General features: G+C 37.7%; 1 protein-coding gene across 1 annotated transcript in view; it reads left to right on the forward strand.

Moving 5' to 3' along the window:
- Positions 1-21530, forward strand: part of REXO5 (RNA exonuclease 5) — a 32438-nt gene extending 10908 nt beyond the window's left edge. The window contains 16 exon segments of the mRNA XM_063100261.1: positions 187-330; positions 3168-3256; positions 4976-5091; positions 6250-6388; positions 6526-6620; positions 7529-7634; positions 9979-10082; positions 10767-10887; positions 13698-13802; positions 14286-14423; positions 17255-17347; positions 17909-17984; positions 17987-18124; positions 18347-18534; positions 19551-19669; positions 21431-21530. Of these exon segments, the coding sequence (XP_062956331.1) occupies positions 187-330; positions 3168-3256; positions 4976-5091; positions 6250-6388; positions 6526-6620; positions 7529-7634; positions 9979-10082; positions 10767-10887; positions 13698-13802; positions 14286-14423; positions 17255-17347; positions 17909-17984; positions 17987-18124; positions 18347-18534; positions 19551-19669; positions 21431-21512 (1853 nt within the window). The 3' untranslated portion in view covers positions 21513-21530.
- Positions 21531-22433: the final 903 nt, after the last annotated feature.

Genomic DNA, 22433 nt, shown 5'->3' on the forward strand with positions numbered 1-22433 from the left:
TTATTTTCTCTTTGTGTTCTTATAACTGTATTACACTGCAAACCCCTTAAAAGTTGGGGATGGGTTGGGTCTCACACATCTTTTAATCTTCACTCTGCTTAGTCCATACAAGATTAGGAGACATGTCCTCTGAAGTTCTTAAACACACATTCTGACATATATGTTCAATTGTCCTTCATGTTTCAGGGTCTTTATCTTCTGCTGGCTCAAAAGCCAGCATCAACCTGCAGAATGACCCCATCATACAAAAGTATGGCTGTAAGAAAGTGGGCTTGACCAGATGCCTTCTGACAAAGGAGGAAATGAAAACATTTCACTTTCCATTACAAGGTTGGTTTAGGTGTAATCTGATGTTGCTAACAATGTAAGACTACCTAGCAGTTTATTTAAAAATATTACTGTTGAAAATTAATTTTTCTGGCTGCTTTCCAAGTGGTTTATTCTCACTTATTCCATCTTCTATTAATGAGGAAACACTCTGAGTGCAGTTTCCCACAGTGTATGATGTGTGCCACGACTGGCGAAGTGGTGATTTACGTAGTATGTGAACATGACATATCGTGGAACTATTTAGTGAGGAGTTTATTCCCTTACATTCCTTTTCATTCTGTTTTCTTTTATTCCTTCTTAGTATATTTTAAAAAGTCAGCATATCTTTAACATTTTAATGCTTCTCCAATACCTGTAGTCCTCCCACACTGCCTCCCTTTTTAACAAAAAGCAGGTGTGGGCTCACAGCCTTTTTCAGTTATATAGCAAGAATTTGATAAAAATTGTTTTATTTATTACCTCCTAGTTCTAGCAGTGATGTTAAATTTCCTTTTTTAAAAACAGTTTTATTAAGATATAATTAACCTCCCACACAATTCACCCATTTAAAGTATACAATTCAATAGTTTTTAGTGTGTTCACTGAGTTGTACAACCATCACAACAATCAATTTTAAAACACTTTCATCACCCCAAAAGAACCCTGTACTATTATTTCCCTCAAATTCCCCTAGCCTCAGGCAACCATTAATCTACTTTCTGTCTATAGATTTACCAATTCTGGATATTTTATATAAATGCAGTTTTACAGTATATAGTCTTTTGTGACTGGCTTCTTTGATTTGGAATAATGTTTTCTAGGTTCAGCCATGTTGTAGCATGTATCAGTTCTTCATTTATTTTCATTGCTTAATAATATTTGATGTATGGACATAACAATATTTTATTCATCCATCAGGTGACAGACATTTGGGTTGTTTCTGAAAGAAAGTGATCTGAGATGCCGGGTACTGTTCAAGCTTTATTAAAGAAAGAAAATCTGCTGGACTGTGCTCAAAGTAGCTGGCAGCCCAGGGCTGCTCTGGAAAGGGGACAGCCCCGGTGTGGGGGTGGTAGAGCTTATATTGGTATGTTGGCGGTGCCAAGAGCTGGGTGATACCATCATAGAGGGTCATTATGCTAATGTGGATCGGGGTGGAGAACTGCGTCCTTGTGGAAGCAAAAGGGGTTTCTGTCTAAGTCAGGAGGCTTCTCATAAAGGGAAGGGGAGAGGGGAGGAGAAGAGGTGGGCAGCGCCATTTTGTACTTGGGCATGTCTAAAGTGGCGCTGGTTATGTTGCAGATCTATTAGTTTCCACTTTTTGGCTATTATGAATAATGCTGCTATGAACATTAAGTACAAGTTTTTTATGTGGACATATGCTTTCATTTTTCTTGGGTGTATACCTCATAATAGAATTGCTGGGTCATATGGTAAATATATGTTTAAACTTTTGAGGAAATGCCAGATTGTTTGCCAAAGCAGCTGCACTATTTTATATTCCTACCAGCAATTATAAGAGTTCTAATGCATGCACGTTCTTGCCAACATTTGTTGTTATCTATCTTTGATTATACCCATCTTAGTGGGTATGAAGTGGTATTTCATTGTGATTTTGATTTGTTGAGCATCTTTTTCATGCACTTCCTGGCCGTTTTATCTCTTTGGAGAAATGCCTATATTTGTATCCTTTGTCTATTTTTTAACTGGGCTGCCTTTTTATTGAGTCATTGGAGTTCTTTATATATTCTGGATCCATAAATTTCCTTTTAAAATAAACTTAAGAGAAAAAGCCATCAGTAAAATGGAGTTAAAATTTAGTTTATATATCATAGGATTGCCATAAGGGTCAAATTAGCATACAAAAAGTGCTTATTTAGCATGGTGCCTGGTACATAAGTACTTAAAAATGTTAGTTATTCTCTGTTATTATTGCCATTAATAGTACACATAAGGTGTGCAGCAAGTATAGTGTCTCCAGATTTGGGGATGCCTTTCTTTTTTGGATTAGGCCATATTTTGATTCTCTTAATTTCAGTCAGTTAGAAATTTCAGGGTACTGGAAGTTAGAAACTGCTCAAATATTTTTATACCTGCCTTTGTTTTTTGCGAAATTAGATCTAAGCATTACCTTTACTGCTTCAGCCTCTGCCTAAAAGTAGAAATCTTCTATGATTCACATGCTTTTATATGTCTGAGCTGAATATGCCTGGTTATTGAGTTAGGGTACACAACGGAGGGAGTACCCTAAGCTTGTAGTTGAACCTCCATAAGGAATTTTCAGGTGATGATTCTGGGAAATGCAGGCAAGTCTCTGAACAAAGATTTCAGGAAAGTCTCAAGGGTAGAATTGGGTGGAGGGGCACCACATGGCAAATGTCACTTAAACTTTCTGCGTACTGTGAAATCCTTTTAGATCTCTGCTGTGGTGGAATCTCATTCCTATTTTCTCTTGCTTTACTTAGGAAAGAAAGACACCACAAGCAGCATTTGTATACTTATTCATCTTCTCTTAGTGTCTATATGGAAAGTCCAGTGACTTTGGGTTTAGCCACAAGTTCGTTATAATCTCTTTTTTCATAAGGAGGAAAAAGTGTTACTTGGTAACTGCCAGGAAGTTGAGGCCCCAGGATTCCTTAAAACAACAGCCTGCATTATTCTCTCAGAGTATAAAAATGAATGGATGGAGAAAAACTTGAGGACAAAGATGGCCTCTTATTTTGTCTTTGTATTTCAAGTGTCTAACATAGAGAGGGTGCCCAGCAAATACAGTATTTCAGTGTTCCCTGGATGAATCTAAGAGTGATGTTTAACATCTCTAGCTTTAAAGGCAAATATTTTATTCCTTTTCCTCCTAGGTTTCCCTGACTGTGAAAACTTTATACTTACCAAGTGTCATGGTCCTATAACAGACAACAGTCCTCTCTTTGGACTTGACTGTGAAATGGTAAGGACCACTTTGGTTTTTCAACTGGAGCATTGCAAACTGGGGTCTAACATAAGATGTTTTCTTGAGCCTGATGCATCAGTGCACCAATGAACCAATGCCTTTACTTCTAGTATTCAGTTTAAATAGCTAAAAGCAGGCCTTTTTTCTAACATTTTAGAAAACTTGGATCTGTGTTCCAGGATGAAGAATAAATATCACATACGTTTTGTAGCTAGTTGCTATGTGTTGCTTTGCCTCCCACGGATTTGTCATCCCTTGTCCCTTGGGTGACAGAGCTGCCAAAGATTACTCAAAGTCCATCTCTTCTGAGCAGTGAGAAGCTCCAAAAAGGTGTTAATCTCCTGGAACCTTCAAGATAGAGGCATTCCTTCCATTTGGGAAATTAACCACGAATTGGGGTTCTCTTCCTGCATTTATTCTCCAGACCAGGAAGAGAACATAGGTGGGGTTTTTGCTAAGTACAGTTTAACAAGTTTAACAATAGAAGCTGGTAATATTCAGTAAGACAAGCAAGGTGACATTCTATAATGCAATTTTCAAGAAGTTAAGTCGATCCACTAACAAAAGCTTGATTTTAGCAAATATTCTCTTCTTACAACAATTTCCCAGTATCTTTACATATCAATCAGTAACCTGTCTGTCTTTGAGCCAGCAACCTTGCTGTGTTACAATTCCTTATCTTACAACAGAGACTATAGCCTGGGAAAATTTCCTGTCCTTTGCAAGGTCAATATTTGAAACTGCAAGGCTTTGGAAAACCAGGCCCTGCGAAGTACATTTGCTTTATGCATACTCCGCAGCTATGTTTAATCAAGTCTTTGCACATTACTAGAAGATTACTCCTTCTGTCTTTTGAACAAGTATTTTGTTGTTGGTGTTGCCTTGAAGACTGTGTTAATAACCATTGGTTTGGCTTAGTTTTTTATACATCGGAGATCAGAAGTAGGATTTCCCTGCTTAAGCATCCCTTACATTTTTCTCTAATTTTAGTAAGTCTCCTTTCAAAGGTAGTGCATCCCCTCTTGGTATTCAGGAAACAGTTTTTCAGTTCTTAATAGTGTGGCCAAGAGCTAAAGTTTGAGAGCCTGACATAGCAGGGTGTGTACCCTAGCCTTACCTTTTAGTGGCTGTGTCACCTTGGACAAATCCCCTAACCTCTATCAGTCTCAGCTTCCCTCTGTGAAGTGGGGATAATAATAAAGGCTTCTTCATAAAGTTAGTATGAGGTGGTATATATAAAATGCTCAGGGCTGGCCCATGGCTTACCTGGGAGAGTGTGGTGCTGACAACACCAAGTCAAGGGTTAAGATCCCCTTTCCGGTCATCTTTTAAAAAAATAAAAATAAAATGATATAGCACTAGATGATAATAAGAGTGGACTTAATAAAAGTTACTTGTTAGTGGTACTTAGTGTAATACTGGATATAGTGCACACTTCATAAGTGGTAGATATAATTATGACATATTATTTCCATTCATCTTCCTTGAGCACATCCTTCCCCGAGAAATTGCACTGTTGATTTTCTTAAGTGTAACATTCAGCAGCCTGCCTAGCTTTAATTTCATTCATACAGGATCATCTAGCAAGCAAATGTCTGTACCATTGCTGCAGGGACCCCAGTAGGGAAGGGTAGGTGGCAGTTGACATAGTGCAAATAATGAGAAAAAGCAATAGCTTCCACAGTTCAGTAGCCTGACTACATCTCGGTCTTTCAGTGCCTCACATCCAGGGGGAGAGAACTAACACATATCACACTGGTTGCTGAAGGAGGCTGCTGTGTTATGGACGAACTGATCAAACCTGAAAACAAGATTCTGGACTACCTCACCAGGTATTTTTTTACTTCACCTCCAGCTAGCTCTTCCTAGAGCTATCAGACTATAATTGAATAGACTTAACATGAATGGCCCACAGCTTTTATCCACTTGGGTTTTATCTACTTATATATGAGTATTATCAAAAAAAAGGCTGGGACAACATGTTGGTATATTTTAATACTGAAATTGTAGTATGTCAATATATAATGCTCTTGCCCTTCTTGTTCTCTAATCTTATGACATTAAGTCAGCATAATATTATCTTCCTTATCTTAAAATCTCCCAGTGATAATCATTATCTAGCAACTGCCAAACAGCTGGAGCTTTGCTTTCTGATTAGACCTCATCTGAAATTCTGAAAATCATCATTTGGTAGTCAAATGATCTTAGAGCTTAATCTTCCTTGACCCCAAAACCAAAAAAAACAAAAAAACAAAAAAACCTTTTCCATAGCAAATTTGAAGCTCAAAATGTGAGTCTATTTTTCCAAAGATTAGCATGTAATTTCAGAATGTACACACAGTGTGACTAGGCACAGAAAAAGCCAATGAAACGTTACTGTTTTCATTCATTAAAGTTGCATGTATAGATTCATGCTTACATAAACACAGAGAGACTATGATAGTGATATGGACTGTCCTATTAGCAGACTTGATAATTAGACAGTATTCTTAGGAAATAGTCATGTGTGGCAAAGAGGTATATACAGTATTACAGTATTGCAAAAATATGGGTATATAAATGTCTGAAAGTAGGGTATTAGTTAAAATATTTTAAATTCATATAATGGAATACTTTGACCATTTAAAAGGATGTGCTAAAATAGATTTATTGATGTAAAAACTTATTCATGATATATTACAAATGACAGACTCATGTCATAAAGCAGCACATGCATTATGATTGTATTTTTACAAAAATGAAATATATACATGGATATATGTGTATCAAAAGTATGGAAGGATATTTACTAAAATTTAAAAAGTGATAATCTCTGGGTGGTAGGATTATGGCTAATTTTTATTTGCCTCTTAGTTTATATGTATTTTCAACCTTTTTGACACTGAGTGTATATTAAGTGAATTTTTTAAGATATTCTTTTTTAAATGACTTTCCAGGGAGGAAAACTTGATAATATCCTGGACTGTTCATTTCTTTTTTTCTATTGAAAGCTTTTCGGGAATCACTAAGAAGATTCTTAACCCAGTGACGACCAAACTCAAAGATGTACAGAGGCAGTTAAAAGGACTGCTTCCTCCTGATGCTGTGTTAGTGGGTCACTCCTTAGACTTGGATCTCAGAGCATTGAAAGTGAGTATCTGATTTAGGACCTAGTTTGTCTAGTATAAATATCTCAAATCTAAAGTCTTGGGCTCTTCTATCCCCCAGCCCACTTGTTTTTTCCTTCAGCTTGACATGCTACTCATTCTATTCTCTTTCTTCCTCAGATGATACATCCATATGTTATTGATACATCATTCCTTTATGTCAGAAAGCAGGGCAGAAGATTTAAGCTAAAGTTCTTAGCCAAAGCTATTTTAGGGTAGGTTTGTATACGTATTATAATATTGTCCTGACAAATTGCACTTTTAAGTTAGCATATAGTATCTAATGCATATTGCAAAATGCAGGGTCTCTGCTCTCCCTCTTAGTTTGTAAACATTATTTCTTTCATTTCTTACAAAATGAGGAAATGTATTAATAGAGACAGGGATTTACATTTACAGCTGAGGTTCGATGGATAAAACAGGACAGCGAAGGGCAGAAAAGTTAAATAAAATTTCAAAACATAACATACCAATATTGAACACATAGGCACAGAGACGTTCATTATAACATGGTTTAAAATACAGGAAAAACTGGAAATATTCTAGAGGACTGGTTAAATAAGTTTGTGGTTATCTTCAGTATTATCGAATATTTTGTTCAAAAGAATGGGATGGATCTGTGTGTGGGCTGGAAACCTCTTTAAGACATGACTGAGGATAAAGTGGAGAGGCAGAGTAAGATCCATATATGCCTAGATACTGATATGATGTAGATTAGGTCTAGATATATCTATAGACATAAATATATGAATATATTTTTTAAATTTTTTAAGAAAAACCAGGAAAGGATTTAAGCACGTATAGACACTTGTATACAAAAAGAAAGTTTCTGTAAGGTGACTTTACACAGTAATTACATTTAAGAAATGAAACAAGGGCCTGGCTGGGAAGTGGACCAGAGACTTTTTATTTGGGTAGCCTTAAATCTGTGTTCATTCTGCATCCCCAGCACGTCTCTCAGGGCCTGACAATTAGTGGGAATAAAGGAATTTTGATTGTTGTGCTGCAAATCTAATTGTCAGAATGCTAAAATTTTACATGTAACCAGAACATTTGAGGTTGTTGAAAGAACCTATCATTTAAAAACACTCCCAGGAATGTCAATTTTATCTTGACTTTCCAGGAAGGATATACAACAGTATCCAGACAGGCTTGGTCATGATGCCACAGAAGATGCTAGAACAACCCTTGAATTGGCTCAGTATTTCCTTAAGTATGGCCCAAAGAAGGTTAGTATCTTCGACTGTTGGATTTGTCTTTCTTAAAATTATGGGACTAGATCAGACAGTCACAGACCACCATCTCCTGTTGTTATCTTTCTTTACAAAAATGGGAGTATGATTGAAGAAGCTGAGCATGAATTTGGAGTTAAGACCCATATGACTAGTATAATGTTAAGTATATAGTTTCTGAAGCTGGGTTTATCTCTTTTTAACTATAGGCTCTACTGTGTCTAGGTATATAATCTAGGGCAGTTTCTCTGAACAACAGTTTCTATATCTGTAAAATGGGAAGGCACACTTCTCTGGGATATTGGTGAGTATAAATGATATTCTGTATGTAAAATTCTTAGCACAGTGCCTTGAATATATTAAGCACCACACTGGTGGTGGTGATCATTGTAGCTGATGCTAATAATTATAATAATTATAAGAAATCTACATAGATTTTTGCTCTCTTAGTTTAGGGGGAGCATATCATTGTTTCAACAAATAGTTCAGTGAGTATAGATTAGAATAGCACATAAAGGAGACATCGTAGAGGGCATGGTTTCTGATGGACTTTGATAATGCTTTCTACCCTATTAGATTGTCCCATTGCATAATATTTTCCATCATGACTCCATTATGAAATAAATTGTAGTCCATGTAGAATAACAGTCAACAGCCAAAATAGTGTTTTGTGTCATGGTGGTAAAAAGACATTGTAAAAGATCTTCCTTGGGCATGTTAATAATAATAGCCACCATTCACTGAGCTCTTACTGAGTATACTATGCTAAAATGCTTTATATACATATCTTATTTAATTCGCATAGCAACCCCATAAGATAGCTATTATTATCCCAGTTTTATACATGAGTGTTCTGTGATTATGAAAGGTTAGATAACTTGTTGGGGGTCCCACAGCTAATCTGAGGTGGAACCAGAATTTAAACCCAGGTCTGTCAGATTACAAAGCCTGTCCATGCTCTATACCAGGGGTTAGCAAACTTTTTCTGTAAAGACCTGATAATATTTTAGGCTTTGTAGGCCATGTTGTCTCTGTGGCAACTACTCAATTTGCTGTCATGGTACAAAAGTAGCCATAGACAGTATGTTAATAAATGGACCCAGCTGAGTTCCAATAAAACTTCTTTACAAAAAATATGCATTGAGCTGGATTTGACTCAAGGGCTGGTGCACTGCATCAGAGGTTCTAAAAACTTTTTGGTCTCAGAACCCCTTTGCGAAGAACTTTTGTTTATGTGGCTCATATCTGTCAACATTTACCATATTAGAAATTAAATAAGAGAAAATTTTTTAATAATTTGTTTAAAATATAAAATAAAATATCAAGTAAAAACTTGTATGTTAACACAAGTAACTTATTTTTATGGAAAAAAGCATTTTCAAAAAAATTAGTGGGAAGTCTATCATTGTTTTACATATTTTGCAAATCTCTTTAATGTCTAGCTTAATAGAAGACACGTGCCTTTTCATATCTGCTTTTACATTCAGTCTGTTGTGTTATATATAGTTGGAGAAGGAAGGACCTCATGAATCCCTTCTGAAAGGGTCTTTGCAACCCAGTCCCCTCCCCAGGGGTTCTTAGATCACACTTGGAGAACCTGTTATGCTTGATTTCCAATGAAAATTATATCTCACTTGGGTAAAAACTAAGGAAATCTGAATTAAGCCTGAACTTTAGTTAATAGTAATATATCAATATTGGTGCATTAATTGTAACAAATGCACCAGACTAATCTATTACTAATAGGTGAAAATGGGTGTAGGGTATATGGGAACTCTCTGTACCATCTTCATAATTTTTCTGTAAATCTAAAACAATTCTAAATAAAAAGTTTATTTAAATAAAGAAATTTGTATCTCATTCTCTGCATCACAACTTCCAAGTGGACTCCCACTTCATGGAAGAAGAAACATCAACTAGAATAGATTTTTCATGGTTTTGTATTAAATGAAAGTCTTTTTTTGATGTTGCTGTAAAAGCCATTTTATCATTTCTAAAAGTTGCATGGTTGCAGAGAAGTAAATTTTAAGTGACTGACTGCAATGAGTGATGAGACAAAATTGCCATCCCTTTTCATTTAACCCTACATGGCCCTTTCCCATATTCACGTAATGTCAGTAGCTGGTAACAGATTGCCATTCTTGGCTAAGCAGCCAGAAACCATCTGGTAACTACTGAAAGCAGCCCAGGACTGGAATGGCAAAGCCACTGTCTAAAGAAGCAGAGAACAGCACTTGAATGGATTTTTGTTTTTTTGTTGTTGTTTTTTGTTTTTTATTTCTTTTAACCTCAAATATTTTGCAAGAAATTAGATGATTTTTTCTACTTTACTTTCTTCAAGATTGCAGAATTAAATCTGGAGGCACTAGCTAGTCACCAAGAACTTCAAGCAGCAGACCAAGAGCTAAGAAATACAACAGAAGTAGTTCAGCCCCCAAACACAAGGTGATGTTTTTCAGTTCTAAACAAGAACAAAGGCAAATGGAGTATCTGGTTTCTTATTTAACAACAAAACCTGGGAATTTTTTTTCTTCTTTGAGTCTATTGGGAAATATTTACCAAAATAAGAATAACATTCATCACAAAAACCATGGAGGAAAAATACTACCTTCTGCCCTAAATAGTATCTAATTTTTAATTTTCTGAATATAGTGGCTGGTCTAAAATGGCATACTTTGCAAAAAAAATAAGACATTGCAATAAATTGAACCAAGTAGCATTGGGGGAGATGATAGACTTGATGTATTCCCTAGAATGGGAAAAAATACGAAAAACAAAAAACAGGCTCAAAAGGATTTGGCTTCAGACCATAGTGAACGAATCAGATACTCAGAATCTGACCTAAACTTTGAGAGAGAGTTTTGCATAGATTTCTTGTTTTCTTTCCCCTCCCCATTAGAGCAACACTGTGATGATGGAAATGTTCTATATCTGTGCTATCTAGCATGGTAGCCACTAGTCAAGTGTGACTAGTGCAGTTGAGGAACTAAATTTTTAATTTAATTTTAATTAATTTAAATAGCTATATGTTGCTAGTGGCTACCATATTGGACAGTGCCGGTATAGAGAAATAACTGTCAGATTGTGGAAAACTGTTGTTCTTACCTTGTCTCTTCCACTTTCTTACAGTATTTTAGAATGCCTGGACTCAACGGGTCAGAAGCTCCTTTTCTTGACCCGGGAGACAGACAGTAGTCAACTTTCTTCTTCCAGAAACTGTCAAACTATTAAGTGCCTTTCAAATAAAGAGGTGAGTGACCTACTGTACCTTTGCAGGTTGCATTCAGAGCAAAGGGAACGTAGCCCTTTGCACACCGTGCAAGTGTCCAGATTTTTTTCATCAGCAACCCTGGCTACAATTTGCAAGTCTAGCTTCTGTCTCAAGTCTTGCATGGAGCACTTTAAGTCCTAGTTACCCCATGTGAGCGGAACTGTCCCTTGCCAGTGTCTGCTTCCAGAACCCAGCAGGCCTGTGGCTTTGGCCTTGCATACCACTTTGAATTTCTGTTCCGTTTCTGGTTCATGGAGGTGTTTATTTTGGTTTTGAACCTGGCTATTCTTTTTGTTTTTTTCTTTTTATATTTTATATCTATCATTGATGTATGTGTAAAGCAGAGAGGGTGCATCAAAACATGAGCTTATTGTGTCTTCATATCCAGAAGGTCTGTATTTTTGAAAAACATTTCATCTGAAAATAATTTTAAACTTGGAGAAACGTGCATGAATGGTAGGACACCTGTATACCTTATATCAAGGTTCACCTTTTGTCAAAACTCTGCCCCATTTGCTTTATTATTTTACGTGAGCTCATATGCTCATGTACTCTCATACTCTCTCTTCCTCTCTCTGTATGACATTTTCTGAACCATTTGAGAGTAATCTGCACACATCTCTAAATACTTCAGTGTGTATATCATTATAGTAAAAATATTCTCTTACATAACCACAGTATAGTTATCAACTTCAGTAAACTTAATATTGACCCATTACCTTTATCTACTTTTCATCTGTATTCTGATTTTCTTAGTTGACCAAATAATGTCCTCTATAGCATTTCTTTCCTCTTCAGAACTGTGTCCATAGTGGGGTGTCATGTCTTACATTTAGTTGTCATATCTTTTAGTCCCCTTTAATTCAAAACTGTTCCCTTCTTTGTCTTTAGTGACATTGGTATTTTTTGATGGAGTGGTGGGAGGTTTTGATTACTGACTCAGTCTCCTTTTTAGTTATTGGTGTGTTCATATACTCTCTTCACAATTTATAATTGTGTATTTCTTGGAATTTAGCCATTTCTTCTGGGTTATCCGATTTCTGTAGTATTAATTATAGTGTCCTTTTTTTCATTACTGATTTTAGTTATTTGAATTTTCTCTCTTTTTTTTTTCAGTTAACCTATATAAGGGTTTGTCGATTTTGTTGGTCTTTTCAAAAAACCAACTCTTAGTTTTGTTGTGTTTTTTTGTTGTTTTTCTGTTCACTATTTTGTTTATAACTGCTCTATTCTTTATGATTTCCTTCCTTCTTCTCACGTTGGGTTTAGTTTGCTGTTCTTTTCTAGTTCCTTGAGGTGTAAAGTTAGGTTTAGGTTGTTAATTCAAAATCTTCCTTTTTTTCCCCTTCTTTTTCAATGTACACATTTGTAGTTTTAAACTTCCCTCTGAGGACTGCTTTTGCTGCATCCCATACCTTTTGGTATCTTGTGTTTTTGTTTTCATTTGTCTCAAGGTATTTTCTCATTTGTTTTGTGACTTCTTTGACAATTGGTTAAGAGTATGTTATTTAATTTCCACACATTTGTGGATTTTTCAGTTTTCCTTCTTCTGTAGATTTCTAGTTTCATTCCACTGTGATCAGAAAGACTCTGTATAATTTTAGTCTTTTAAAATTTGTTAAGAATTGTTTTGTGGCCTATCCCAGAGAATGTTCCATGTATACTTGAGAAGAATGTATATTCCACTGTTGTTGGTTGATATATTCTCTGTATGTTTGGACGTATTTGCTCCATAGTGTTGCTTAAGTTCTCTGTTTTCTGTTATTTTCTGCCTGGTTGTTCTATTATTGAAAGTGGGGTGTTGAAGTCAACTATTATTATTATGTTGCTGTCTATTTCTTCCTACAATTTTGTCAATGTTTGTCTCATATATTTAGGAGCTCAAATTTTTGGTGCATAAATATTTATGTTTGTGTATTATTTCATTTTCTGTTGTGTATAACAGGATACCAGAAAATGGATAATATATAAAGAAACAGAATTTATTTTTTAAAGTTTTGGAGGCTGGGGAGTCCAAGGTCCAATGCATACATCTGGTGAAGGCCTTCTTCTTAGTGGAGACTCTACAGAGTTCTTTGGTGAAGCAGGGTATCATGTAGCAAGGGCTGAGCAAGAGCACATTTCCACATGCTTTCTTCCTCTCCATGGCATGGGATGCCACCTCTTTTCTATATATCTAATTCTTCCCCAGAAGCACTGCTTCTCTAAGGCTGCCAAGAAGGCTTTTCCTAGTAGTCAGGTGCTATGAAATATTAAAGTCGTGGCCAGTGCTTATTTGGCATTTAGTTAGACATTTTCCTTCTGGGGGTGAGTTTGTGCTTCATTTAACTTCTTCCATGCCCCATGATTTTTTTTCACTGAATCTCCTAAGCCTATTCTCCCTTGCTTTCTTTATTCACAGGCTGGCAACAGTGTATGACAGTGCGGGCTCTGTTGGAATTTAACTTATTTCTTTACTTAAAAGAAATTTTAAAAAATTTAAAGGAAATTTAGGTAATTTGAAGATTGTATAGTAGCCGCTCTCTCTTAGTAATACTAAAGTTATGGGTCATATGTGGTTTTATTTAGTATCCTTGTTGACTTTATGGTTTTTCTGGGAAGATATGTGGTCTCATCACTTTCCAACAGACCTAGAAGTCAGCACCATATTACTTTTTAATATGGGTAAAAGGAGAACAATTGTTTAATTGTGGCTCACCTCCAGGAGACACAATAGAGTAGAATAGAGTAGCCTCTGGGCCACCTGATTGTTTCCTACCTTATTCTGCTGTGCTGTGTTTATTCTGCAGATTCTTGAGCAGGCTAGAGTGGAAACCCCCCTGTTTCCCTTCAGCATTGTCCAGTTCTCTTTTGATCCCTTTTCACCCATGCTCACTGAGGAGATGAATAAAAGGGTAAGTGGATGGGTTCTACAAATGATTTATTTAACTACTTATTATAACCTCTTACATTAAGGAAAGTAATAAATGCTTTATTAAATTTGCTGTGTATTTCTCCAGATTTTTTCAATATGTATATATTAACATTAAAAAAATTTTTTTCTAAAAACGGGAATCAGATTATGCATAGTTTTCCACCTTTTTAAAAAATTTAACAGTATATCTTGAACGTGTTTCCATATCACTAGAGGTCTTATTTCCCTTGTTTTTAATGGCTGCATAGTATTCCATGGTATACCTATTATTGACAGCATTTGTGCTTTATAAATTTTTGCTATTACAAATAATGTTGCAGCAAACATCCTTGTATACCAGTCCTTGTACATTTGACAGATATTTGTGTAAAAATTTTGATGTGGAATTTTATTGTTTTGACTCATGATTTTAATTTTCTTTCCACATCCACCTCCTCACTGTATTCTGTTGTTTTTCCTGTAGATGAGGGTGAAGTGGGCAGAAATATCAATTGTCTATGCTGGGCCATTTAGCAAAAATTGTAACCTTGGGGCTCTGAAGAGGCTGTTTAAAAGCTTTGGCTCAGTTCGGTCAATAACTCTTGTTCTTGAAACCCATCAGGTAAGGAGACCAGAGAATGCAGATTTTGAACTTCTAGGTTAGTGTTAGAAATTCACACGAGTTCTGAGGCCATGCAAATAAGAAATATTAGTGAAATGATCTTGATTGTCACCAACTGGTGTGTGAGACATACTCTATTTTGATGGGAGCAGTTGTTGACCCACAAGAATAAATTCCCAGTATTGCCAAATCTTCAGTTTTGTTTTTGTTGTTGTTTGTTTGTTTTTAGAATTGAGAAATCTGTCAGTTTTTATATTTTGGCTCCAATTTTCTTAAATATCATAAGACCAGAAAAAAAATATGTCTGCTGTTTAATTTAGCCTATGGGCCTTCTGATTTGTTTCCTCAGCCATAAATGATAAAAATACCCTTTCAAAAAGAACAGTAATTTCTATGTTTTGGGACATCTCTGTGGGATTTAACTACAAAGCAGGCTGATAGTTTGTTTAAGATATAGGAGGGAAAATTATGGGAGGGCTTTTTTTTGTTGTGGTGGTTATTTCTTCAATCACTTAGAGTAAATTTTGGGCATTGGGTTTTTATTTATATAAAAGTTTAATTACTTTTTACTTTTTAAAAAATAATACTTGTGTGGTTTCAAAATTTTTACGTAGTTCAAAAGGACTTAATGAGTAAGTTGCCATCTTCACAGTCATATCAATATCATATCTTCAATAGATAAAGACTAAAGTTGATATGTGAAGCAGTAACAACATTGTAAGTACATTATATAGAGGCATGGGAGAAACCATGAAAGAATTAAAAATAGAAGCAGCATAACAGAACATCTGTAGAATGATATGCAATAACTGCTAACAATAGAGGCCTCCAGGAAGAGGAACTAGGGGCTGAGGAAAGGGATTAGGGAAGACTTAACTGTAAATTTTTTATACCGTTAGAATTTGGAACTATGCAACTACTAAACCACTGCATTAATAACAAAGTGAAGCAAAAACATAAAGACTTCCAAAGTGATCTAAGTGCAGCAGCCTAGATATTTTTAAAGGGGCTTTCCCCAAATCTTTTACTAATGTCTTTCCTATGACTAAAAATACAAATAAAAAACTGTCCCAAAAGATGGACTGGGGGATGAGAAGTGTGTGGCAAAGGACTATTACCTCTTCCTGTAAATCTTTCTGTTGGCCTTTGTTTTGTAAAATATATATAACAAAATTTACCTTTTAAACCATTTTTAAATGGCATGAAGTGCATTGATATTGTGTAGCCATTGCCACCATCTATCTTCAGAACTTTTTCATCATCCCAAACTAACACTCCCCATTAAACATTACCTCCTACCCCCAAACCCTGGTAATCACTGTTCTACTTTCTGTCACTATGAATTTGACGTACTTTTCTTTTTTAGCAGCTGGCCAGTACGGGGATCCGAACCCTTGACCTTAATGTTACAAAACTGTGCTCTAACCATCTGAGCTAACTGGTCAGCCCCTCATATAAATGGAATCATACAATATTTTTTCTTTTGTGTCTAGCTCATTTCACTTAGTGTAATATCTTCAAGGCTCATTCATGTTGTAGCATGTATCAGAATTTCATTCCTTTTCAAAGCTGAATAATATTCTCTTGGATGCATATACTGCATTTTGCTTACCCATTCATCCGTTGATGGATAGTTGAGTTGTTTCTACCTTTTGGCTATTGTGAATAATGCTGCTGTAAACACAGGTGTACAAATATTTGTTCAAGTTCCTGCTTTCAGTTCTTCTGGATATATACCCAGAAGTGGAACTAATGGATCAAATAGTAATTCTGTGTTTAATTTTTTGAGAAACAACCATACCGTTTCATGCAGCTGTGCCATTTTACATTCCCATCAGCAAAGGACAAGTGTTCCAGTTTTTCCACATACTCACTAACTCTTGTTGTTTTCTGTTCTTTTGATAATAGCCATCCTAATGGATATAAAATGGCATCTTATTTTGGTTTTGATTTGCATTTCCCTAATGATTAGTAATATTGAGCATCACAGGCCCTTTGTGTATCTTTTGAAGAAATGTCTTTTCGAGTGTTTGCCCATTTTTTAACTAGGTTGTTTGTGTTTTTTTTGTGGTTGAGTTGTAGTTTTCTATATAGTCTGGATATTAATTCCTTATTAAATATGCGATTTGCAAATATTTTCTCCCATCGTGTAGGTTGCCATTTAACACTGTTGATAGTGTCGTTTGATGCACAGAAGTTTTTAATATTGATGAAGTCCAATTTGTCTATTTTTGTTGTTGTTGCTTGCCTTTGGTTTCATATTCAAGAAATCATTGCCAAGTCCAGTGTCATGAAGCTTTTCTATGGCAGGGCTTTTCTCTCTATAGGGATACCGTGGCTCAGATAATAACAAAGATTTAGCTCCTCTGAGTCATGAAGCAGAAAAGCAGACCATCTGAAGATGTGGCCTATCCAATGAAAGATCTCAATATCTCCAAGCTTACAGGAGAGCTGTCTGTTTCAAATTAAGCTAGTAGGACAAATGGGAATCTCTGCCTATGACTTGGAGTGATGATTTTAGTGATTCATAATAAATATTATGAAAAGCAGATCAAGTAGTAAGGAATTCGTTAGCGCTTTCTCCATACTACCCAGGGCAGAGGTCTTCGAATTTAAATGACAAAGGTTAATTATTATATGACAACTAGTTTCTGAACCTTGGTGATTCCATTTTAAAGTTGATGATCTGTAATCACCACCTGTCTAGCCCAGCACAGTAAGGGCATCCATTCTGGTGGCTTTGGCCACTGTTGTTTGGGCCCCTTTCTCAGCCCTTTCTCTAACATTCTGGGCTGGAAAACAACAGTGGGGAAACCTTGGTCTTTCTGCAGCCTCATCTCTGTATACAGTATGAAGTCCTGGAAGCTGTGCAGCTGGCCATAGAGTCCATGGAAAGCATTCTGGTAGAAGGTACCTGCATCAAGGTAGGGCAGCCAGAAAAAGCCGAAAGCAGCCCTCTCCACTCAGGCCTGGTCTAGCAGAGCCTGTATTTATAGTGCCCCAATGCATATAGAAACACAAGACTTCCTGTTATGGAAAGTCTTTAGCTAAGTCTGGCATTCTCCTAGCAGTGACCTAGGATATGACAGCTTTCGTTTTTGTCAAAACCAGCCTGGGCTACATTGGGGTCTTCCTTGTACTCTTTATCACTACTTAGGCTCCAAATGGTTTATTCTGGGTGATTCTTTGTGGTTGCCCTTTCCTTCAGCTTTCAGAAGGATCAAGTGGTGGTTTTGAAGTTTCTTGTGCAAGTAAACAGAATCTCATTGTGGGTAGGAGGCAGGGAACTGAAGAGAATACATTTACAGACACAAAATATATATTTATGTATTTGTCAATTAAGTCTTTTTAATAGTTCTATGAGGCGTTATCACTAGCCTCCTTTTATAGATTAGGAAACTGCAAAATGAAGTTATTTGGTAGTATATGACAGGCTCGAAGATTAAAGTGACTTTCCACCACTAACACTATCTTTCCTTGGTTAGGTGCGGAGGCCTGTGACAGAGCTCACCCTTGATTGTGACACCCTCGTGAATGAGCTGGAACAAGAGTCTGAGAACCGAGTACTATTTACCTGTATGGAGTGGGCGAAACCTTCAAAGAACAACTATTGCAGCAGTCCAACCTCTTCCCTGGCCTGGAAGCTGTGATCTTGCCTAAAGATCTTAAAAATGGGAAGCAGAAAAAATACTGTTTCCTGAGTAAGTCTATGCCACCGAATGTAGCACTGTGGAAGAAGATTAGGGATGGTGGAATATGAGGTCAGAGAAGGGAAAGGTTCACCAAACACGCTCTCGTGGACTGAACAAGGCAGCAGCTCCTGATTCTGTCCTTCTCCCATGGCCCTGGTTGGGCTTCAGCTTGGATGGTGATCAGCCTTCTTGGCCCTTAATAACAGAGCGTGGGGGTATTCTTGCTTTCAGAATTCAAAACTTTCGGCATTGCCCAGAGGGCCCTCAACATTCTCACAGGCAAAGAGTGGAAGCTAAAAGGCAGGCAGGCCCTAACCCCCAGGCACCTGCATGCATGGCTCAGAGGCTTACCGCCTGAATCAAGACAACCCACAGAACTTCGTGTCACTCCTCCTCCCTCAGAGCAGGAGTTGTTGCAGGTGAGTGAGTGAGTGAGTATATCTTGGGGTCAGAGGGAAAAGGCAGCTTCCCTAGGGTTTACTGGCTCTGGGCCTTGACTTTCTGTTTCTGGAAATTAGTCAGTAGAGGTCTGCTCTGTGACACTTAATCCTTTAGTCTTTTTTTTTTTTTTTTTTCCTGCCCTGGCCCCCAGCCTTATTTCACTCTCCAGCTTCTCCCAGCTCTGGCCACATCTGTTTTTTCTCCCAGATCTCTCATACTTTTGACCCCTCCATACCTGCTAAAATCGGGATTTTAGTCTTCCAGGTGACTGTCCAAGGGACTGAGGGACCAAGGCAGGAGGTCGGAGAACGGACAAGTCTTTAGTGTCCTAGTCTAGGGTTTCCCAACGTGTGGTACACATACAAGATAAATTTTGGTTGTCATAGATGGACTTCTTTTTAGTTTTAACTTTTATAGTCATAGACTTGTTTTTCTAACACTCATTGAAGTAGACAACAACCACATTGAACTGTGATTACACAAATATTATTACTTAGACAAAATTAAGGAAGAAATTGACTCACTTTTAAAAAACATTAGAGGAATACATAAACAGAAGAGTGGAGGAAGAAGATGAATGGCTGAAGCTTGGAAAGCCCTGTCCTGGTCAAACTCCCACACTTACCAGATGAGGAATAGAGGCTAGAGCTGGTGAGTAACTTGCCTGAGGTCACAGAGTTACTTAGTGGCAGAAGCCAGACTAGAGCCCTCATCACTGATGTGGCTCCCCACTAGCTTGGGGTCCTAGAAGACCCATCTGGAAGAAAGGACTACATCCATCATCCCCTGCGGGGATCCTAAACCAACTCAAAGGCCTGGGGATGCTAGGTTGATAGGCAGTCCTGCAGTGTGGGCTCCAGCTTCTGACAGAGGATTTGTCCAGAGCTTTTATTGGGATCCCATGACCTTAGAGCCTGAGGAAGAGTGTTGCAGTCCCTCCAAAGTGGAGCAAAGGGTGTTCTGGCCGTGTGTTGACACATGACTTTGATCCCAGACTCTGAAGGTGGACCACCCAAAGGTAGCAGCCTGGCGCTGGGGCCGGAAAATTGGAAACCTCTACTACAGCCTGTGCCCAGGCACCCTGTGCTTTGTCCTGCTGCCAGGAACTAAGAGGTAAGGACTGTGAAGGGTTATCCCTGCATGACTTTGGTCCCTGGACCAGAACTTTAGCTGTTCTTGGAGAAAGGCCTTTTGTTGATGTCCATACACATAATATGGACTTACATGAATCTTCTCTTAATTCTCACATTTCTAAAAGATGGGTATTGTATTTCCATTTTACATTTATATGCTCTTAACTACATTTGTTGGTCCCTCAAGAAGACAGCTCATCCCAGTCTAAAATCAGAGTTCTTAGGTCCTGTAGGCACTCTGGGGTGAGAAGTAGCTGTATAATCCCATTTGGGTATAAAAGGTCCTAAGATGAGGCCCAGGCTTAGAGGTGACCAGGCCCCCCACATAAGCTCTCTCTGCCCTTTCCCCCACTGCCACGTATGTCTATTTTTAAGAGATATCAGGGCCTGTTTCACTGATTCCAAGCCTGAGGAACACTGGAGCAGGACTCTGGGCTTGCTTCTAACTCTATCACCTGTCTCCTCTGATCAGTGGCCAAACCACTTTACTACTGAAGGTCTCAATTTCCCTTAACTAAAATGAGCAAGTAAATCAGTGATTTTCAAACCCTTTTAACCATAAGCCCTTTTAAGAAAAACTGGCATAAATCCTAAAGCATAAAGATAACTAATTCTGGAATTTGTGAGTGCGTGGAAGAGAAGGTAAGGGAAGAGGACAGAGGTTTTTTGAGTAGTTTGAAAACCATGGGATTGTGTTATTTCTAAAAAGTCCCTTAAGATTCTGACATTCTAGGAGATGGTAGAGCATGAATACCTTAGGCCTTGAAACCTGGATCAGAAATTTATTTTCTATCATAAAATCCTCATGATGTGCATCTGAGGGCCACTAGGCAGGTGGTCTACCTGCTGGGCAGCTTGCAAGAACTATCTCTGAGAAGCAGAAGCAAGTTTCTAGGTGTTTACATTTGGGAGGGAAGAAACCCAACTTAGACTGATATGCTTTAAGTAGGCTTATGGGTAGGCTAAAAGCAAGAGGTTAAAAAGCTCCTCAGCCCTCTAATCTAACCCAGTGCCATGAGTATTCGTTACAAGGTGGCAGGGAAACGAATGTGTACTGGATGACTCCTAAATTCTAAACACAGTGCCAGGTGATTTACAACATATATTATTAGATAAGTTAATGTTTTGTACAGTTTTCAAACAGTGCCTGGCACATAGTACATGCTACATAAGCATTTAAGTAAAATGAACAAAAGGAATTGATTGACAGGAATTGATAAGGACTTTGATGACACATTACCATTATCAAAATTGCGGTTCTGTCACGTAATAGTTGTGTGACTTGAGCAAGTTATATAATGCCTGTGATGAGCCTGTTTATTTGGAAAATGGAAATTAACGATTTTACCTACATCAGTGAGCTGTTTGAGGATTCAGTGAGACAAGTGCCTAGAACAATGCTTGGCATGTAGTAAGTGCGCAGTGTAGTTAGCTTTTACTGTGTCTGGTCCTCACAAAAACCCTGTGAGATAGTAATTTAAATATTTTACAGTTTACAGTTGAAGAAGCTCAGCTCAGCTGAAATGTGCCTTAGTCGTCTAAAGTGGCAGAGCTGGGTTATTTGGGCCTCTGGATGAGTCAGTGTTCTTTGCATTGAACCGTCTTCAACAGGCTCCCCTTGCCCTATGGCACACACACACACACACACACACACTCGAAAAAACCTGTCTCCTCTAGCTAGGAATGTGTAACCATTCATCCCTATGGATAAAAACCTTTCTTCATTTCTTGTTTATTGCAGCACTAATGGATCGCTCTCTGGTCTAGGACTGATGGGAATAAAAGATGAAGAGGAAAACACCTCCCCAGGCATGTGTTTGTGAGTCTGCCCACCACCTTCTGTGTGCCATTTCTTATCCCTCGTGGGCAATAGCAGAGAATGTGGTCAGGCTGCAGCCTCTCCATCTAGCAGACAGTTTTTGTGGAAACTTGGTGTACCAGCTAAGGAGTCTAGTCTATTTGTATGGTATGTACACATTTTCAATAAATGCCTAAAATTCAAGAACTCACCTTAACAGGGTGAGAGAGGAAACCAGTTTCTTTGTGTCAGCGAGCTCATGTACACAGGTGCTGCAGCAGGTGCTCATTCCATGTAGCACTTCTATTAAATGATATACACCAATAAGGGAACTGGGAGGAGGGGTGATGTTGTGGAGAAAATCCAGCCAATTACAAAGTTTGCCAAACTTGTAATATCTATGAAGCAAATTTCTGTAAGGCAAATTGTTTTCTCATTGACAGCTATAGTAAAATTGAAGGACAAAGATAGGCTGAACTAGAATCTGGCAAAGCTACCAAACAGAGGAGAATGGAAGACTCTTAGTAGTTTTCTACCAACTCCTGGAAACCCCTCTTCCAATTCTGTGTTCCTGGAATGCCCCTTTCCCTTCAGAATGTGGCTGCAGTGTCACTCTTCACCAGCAGGTGCCTCCACCACACCAGCTCTCCCCCTGGGGCCAGAAACTTCAAACTGAGTACAAGCCAATGCTCTGCTTTTTCCACTCTCAAACTGATAACATTCTGTGGGAAAGGACACGGGGCACACAATTCCAGAATTGGTAGAGATGGCACCCACCCTCCAGAAGAGATGAAGTAATCTCACATGCAGTACACACCATACCAAAAAACCTTGAAAACTGCTTTATACTCTGAGACCCTGCAATTCTACTTCTAAAATGTTAACCTAGGGTAATAGGATAATTTCACAAAAACGTGTGAAGGAGATATCACATGGTTATTACACT

Source organism: Cynocephalus volans, chromosome 6 (assembly GCF_027409185.1).
Source record: "Cynocephalus volans isolate mCynVol1 chromosome 6, mCynVol1.pri, whole genome shotgun sequence".
In the NCBI taxonomy this organism is placed as follows: Eukaryota; Metazoa; Chordata; class Mammalia; order Dermoptera; family Cynocephalidae; genus Cynocephalus; species Cynocephalus volans.